Source organism: Nothobranchius furzeri, chromosome 5, assembly GCF_043380555.1.
Source record: "Nothobranchius furzeri strain GRZ-AD chromosome 5, NfurGRZ-RIMD1, whole genome shotgun sequence".
Lineage (NCBI taxonomy): Eukaryota > Metazoa > Chordata > Actinopteri > Cyprinodontiformes > Nothobranchiidae > Nothobranchius > Nothobranchius furzeri.
Genome location: NC_091745.1, coordinates 80,790,121 through 80,795,759, shown reverse-complemented (window position 1 = coordinate 80,795,759; position 5,639 = coordinate 80,790,121). Strand labels below are relative to the sequence as shown.

General features: G+C 41.0%; 1 protein-coding gene across 1 annotated transcript in view; it reads left to right on the top strand.

The window, feature by feature from the left end:
* Positions 1-4,810: 4,810 nt before the first annotated feature.
* The window catches only part of LOC107372380 (acidic amino acid decarboxylase GADL1), a 28,095-nt gene continuing 27,266 nt past the window's right edge, over positions 4,811-5,639 (top strand). Inside the window, exon 1 of the mRNA XM_015940596.3 lies at positions 4,811-4,926. Within this exon, the coding sequence (XP_015796082.1) occupies positions 4,818-4,926 (109 nt within the window). The 5' untranslated portion in view covers positions 4,811-4,817. The remainder of the gene's footprint in view (positions 4,927-5,639) is intronic.

The following is a 5,639-nucleotide window of genomic DNA, read 5'->3' as shown; positions in this document are numbered from 1 at the left end:
ACAATAAACCTGAGTCAGAAGATCATTAGATAACGAAGGTTTAGGGTTGGGGACGCAGCAGAAACCAGACTGGAATGATAATATTTACAATAATAATTATTATCAGTATCTTTTGCAGGTCAGAGCTGAGGCACATGAGGAGAGGGACATGATCCAAACACATGGTCAGAGGGACTGGAGACAAACTCAAGGTTGTGTAACAGATGTGAGCTGACTGAATGCTGCTGTGATACCAAACCGTTAGAATGAACATTGGCCTCTCATTTGCTGTGGAAAGTTACAGAATCTGAGCCGAGAGTGGAAAGTTACAGAAGCTAAGAATCTGTGGAAACCGAAGCCGTTCCATTAGTGTGCATGAAAAGTAATGAGGAGATGAAGCGTGCGTAGGCCTGGAGAGCGACCAAAGTTCAAGTCATGTGGAGAAAACATCCTGGGAGGTCCCAGCTGACGGTAGAATCAGCTGCTGCCGCCCCAGACCCGAGTCCAGACGAGCAAAGGAACCGGGACGGGATGAAAACAATACAAGAAAGAAACCCAACTTTTATAAACCGCCTCTCAAGATGAGAACACGAGGTGCTTCACAAAAACGGAAACATTTATATCAAAATTATTTAATATGGTGAGAAGGAGTAAAAAAAACGTGTGATTAAAAAATGTAAGGAGAGAAAGAGCAGAGGGAGGAGAGAGAGAGAGAGAGAGAGAGAGAGAGAGAGAGAGAGAGAGAGAGAGAGAGAGAGAGAGAGAGAGAGAGAGGTGGTGACGCCAAAACCTGAACAGGTGAGTCTTCAGCTGCTTTTGAAGGAGACCACAGATCTGAGATGAGTGGACTCGTGGTCTAAAGATCCCTCTAACCCACTAGTTATTAAACATAAAGTACCAAAGTTATGAGTGGAAATAATACAAACGGTGTACACAGCTTCTAAAAGTAAGCAGTTATAACATGAAAGGAACGAAACCAAAATAAAGGAAGTGAGAATTATCTGGTGGGAAATTACAGAAAGACACTCAAATATAAAAACATTATTAAATGAAGTATTTTAAGTAAATAGAAAAATGTAAATAAAGAAGGTGTCTGTGGTTAAGTCTGAGAACCGGACTATTCAATTCAATTCAAGTTTATTTATAAAGCGCCAAATCACGACAAGAGTCGTCTCAAGGCGCTTCACATAATAAACATTCCAATTCAGGTCAGTTCATTAAGCCAATCAGAAATAATGTTTCCTATATAAGGAACCCAGCAAATTGCATCAAGTCACTGACTAGTGTCAGTGACTATACAGCAATCCTCATACTAAGCAAGCATGCAGCGACAGTGGAGAGTAAAACTCCCTCTTAACAGGAAGAAACCTCCAGAGAATCCTGGCTCAGTATAAGCAGCCATCCTCCACGACTCACTGGGGATGGAGAAGACAGAGCACACACACACACACACACACACACACACACACACACACACACACACACACACACACACACACACACACACACACACACACACACACACACACACACACACACACACACACACAAAGACTAGTAATGTGTCTATAGTTAAATTATGATTTCTTAGTTAATATTGTATTTGGTGAGAGATAAACTTTATTGTATTTATCCTAGTGGATCTATAATTAAACGGATAAACTAGTAGTAGCACATCCAACGACTAGAAAGCTGATGAACATGAATCTGGGTTTTACTTTGAAAGTCTGACTAAGAATGAAATCATGTTGATTTTATTTTGGAATCCAAGTTTTTTTCATTCGTAGTTTATCTGTTGATGTGTTTTTTTTATTTCCTCATGAATGAATGTTTTTCTTTGCAGCGGCGCCCCCTAGAGTTTAGAATTTGGAGAATTTTTAGCCCGTGTGAATTTTCCTTCAGACTCTCATGAAACGTCTTTCCCAGCATATTCTGATGAAAATGTTAAAAATACATTTCTGCCCTAATGAATAAACTAAAGAAAATTAATAATGAAATCCTGTCAGATGGTCACGCAGTGGTGGTCCGTCCTACAGGTGACCTAGGCAGCCACCTAGGGCGCCAGATGGTCTAGGACCGCCCCTGGTCATGTGACCATGTGACTGTAGATAAAAGGATTTTTCAATACAAAAATGTTACTGTTACTACGTTACACATAATAAATACAGTGGTGTGGAAGCCCCCCCCCCCCCCCTCCTGATTTCTTATTCTTTTGCATGTTTGTCACACAAAATGTTTCTGATCATCAAACACATTTAACCGTTAGTCAAAGATAACACAAGTAAACACAAAATGCAGTTTTGAAATGATGGTTTTTATTATTTAGGGTGAGAACAAAATCCAAACCTGCATTGCCCTGTGTGAAAAAGTAATTGCCCCCTGAACCTAATAACTGGTTGGGCCTCCCTTAGCAGCAATAACTGCAATCAAGCGTTTGCGATAACTTGCTACGAGTCTTTTACAGCGCTCTGGAGGAGTTTTGTTCCACTCATCTTTGCAGAATTGGTGTAATTCAGCTTTATTTGAGGGTTTTCTAGCATGAACCGCCTTTTTAAGGTCATGCCATAGCATCTCAATAGGATTCAGGTCAGGACTTTGACTAGGCCACTCCAAAGTCTTCATTTTGTTGTTCTTCAGCCATTCAGAGGTGGATTTGCTGGTGTGTTTTGGGTCATTGTCCTGCTGCAGCACCCAAGATGGCTTCAGCTTTAGCTGGCCAGCAGATGGCCGGACGTTCTCCTTCAGGATGTTTTGGTAGACAGTAGAATTCATGGTTCCATTCATCACAGCAAGCCTTCCAGTTCCTGAAGCAGCAACACAACCCCAAACCATCACACTACCACCGCCATATTTTACTGTTGGTATGATGCTCGTTGTCTGAAATGCTGTGTTACTTCTACGCCAGATGTTACGGGACATTTGCCTTCCAAAAGGTTCTACTTTTGTCTCTTCAGTCCACGAGGTATTTTCCCAAAAGTCTTGGCAATCATTGAGATGTTTCTTAGCAAAATTGAGACGAGCCCTGATGTTCTTTTTGCTTAACAGTGGTTTGGGTCTTGGAAACCTGCCATGCAGGCTGTTTTTGCCCAGTCTCGTTCTGATGGTGGAGTTGTGAACACTGACCTTAACTGAGGCAAGTGAGGCCTGCAGTTCTTCAGAAGTTGTCCTGGGGTCTTTGGTGACCTCTCGGATGCGTTGTCTCTGCGCTCTTGGGGTAGTTTTGGTCGGCCGCCCACTGCTGGGAAGGTTCACCACTGTTCCATGTTGTTGCCATTTGTGGATAATGGCTCTCACTGTGGTTTGCTGGAGTCCCAAAGCTTTAGAAATGGCTTTATAACCTTTACCAGATTGATAGATCTCAAATATTTTTGTTCTCATGTGTTCTTGAATTTCTTTGGATCTTGGCATGATGTCTAGCTTTTGAGGTGCTTTTGGTCCACTTCTGTGTGTCAGGCAGCTCCTATTTAAGTGAGTTCTTGATTGAAACAGGTGTGGCAGTAATCAGGCTTGGGGTGGCTACAGAAATTGAACTCAGGTGTGAAACACCACAGTTGGGTTATTTTTAAACAAGGGGGGCAATAACTTTTTCACACAGGGCAATGTAGGTTTGGATTTAGTTCTCTCCCTAAATAATAAAAACCATCATTTCAAAACTGCATTTTGTGTTTACTTGTGTTATCGTTGACTAACGGTTAAATGTGTTTGATGATCAGAAACATTTTGTGTGACAAACATGCAAAAGAATAAGAAATCAGGAAGGGGGCAAATAGTTTTTCACACCACTGTATATATACCTACATATATATATATATATACATACATATATATATATATATATACCTACATATATATATATATATATACATACATATATATATATATATATACCTACATATATATATATATATATATATATATATATACATACATACATACATACATATATATATATATACAGTATATATATACAGTATATATATATACTGTATATATATATACTGTATATATATATATATATATATATATATGTATGTATATGTATATATATGTATGTATATGCATGTATATGTATAGCTGTCCTATGTTAGAACGTTGTTAAGAGGCATAAAATGTCTTAAGCTAGCTTAAACCCACCTACTCAGAGTGTCTGCCCTGGGACTGGGAGATCAGCGTTCAAATCCCAGTCGGGTCCTACTGAAGACCTTAACAATGGGACCCAACGCTCCTCCCTACACTCAGCTTTAAGGGGTTGGGGGGTAAATCACCAAATAGTTCCCGAGCGCAGCCACAGCTGCAGCCCACGGCTCCACGCGGGGATGAGTCAGATGCAGCGGTGTCCTTCCACCACGGTGTGATGAATTAACGGGACTTTAATGTTATTTGCTGTTGTAGCTTTAAAGTGTTGGTTAGGGTTAGTATTTGTTTTGACGCTTTCCTAAAGATCACACTTTTCATGTCTTCAATTATTAACTGCAGGTCCATTATGGACTGAGGGCTGCTTGCTGGAAACAGTGGGCGACTGAGTTCATTAAGGTTGATCATTGGTGACAGCAGCCTTGTGATCTTATCTTAAACAAGCTAATTAGTTTATATGGCTGAAGGAAGGCTGCACTGAGCAGAACTACTGTGGTTTAGTTGTGACTGAAGCTCTGACTAGATCTTGTGAATCTTTTGCCTGATTGGATTTAACTGTGGAGCTGTGCTTCTCCAGAAAAATCCCACGTTTGAAGGAAACGAACATTAAACAGCAGCTCAGGGGGAACGGGCAGTGGGGCTGCTGTGCTTCATGTACACATTCGCTGGTTGTTTAACTTTCACAGACATCAATGGGAAATTCCATGACATCAGATAGTCCGGCCTGTGGAGTATATATACAGGCATCTCACCGTATGGGTGCAGTAAACGGCAGGGGACCAAACACAGCGAGCATGGAGACACACATGAACGGTGAGTCAATCACTACGTTCTTTTGCAAAAGAAGATCAGATGCTGTCAGATTTACCAGGACACACCTGAACACTGTGATACCTGTTAAACGTTCTAATGTTTAATAGCAGAAGAAGCAATCACAGAAGTTTACAGCATTCACCAGAAAACTGATCTGCACTAGCATTCATTTAGATGAGGGAGATAGAATCAGTCAGGGTTACCACCGTTACGGGTTGGTGTTGAGATTGACTCTCAGCTGACACACCTCCAAGTCTGAGCTCAATACCTTCAAATATCTGAATGCTTTTCTGTTTTATGACCTCGATTAGATAGGCAGCCAGCTAAATAAAACGACTTTAGCAGTTTATCGGCTGTACTTTTAAAAGTAACACCTGAGTGTTTCATCAAAATGCATCCAGTGATCCATGAGCTAAAATCCTGGAGGAGGTTTAAAGGAGCATACAGCTGTTTCTCCTCATTACGAACGAATGCTACCATCTGTCACTGACACGACTGCATCACAATCACCAGGAGAGCAGCCCAGCCCCCAACAGGTTCAAAGTTCACCACAGAAAATGTAGCTTCAGTTACGTAAGCAGTTCGTATTTGCATACCGTATCTATATCAAACAACCTGATTAGCTCGTCAAAAATGGTGCAGAGAAATGCACCCGTATAACCTCTAAACACACACACACACACACACACACACACACACACACACACACACAC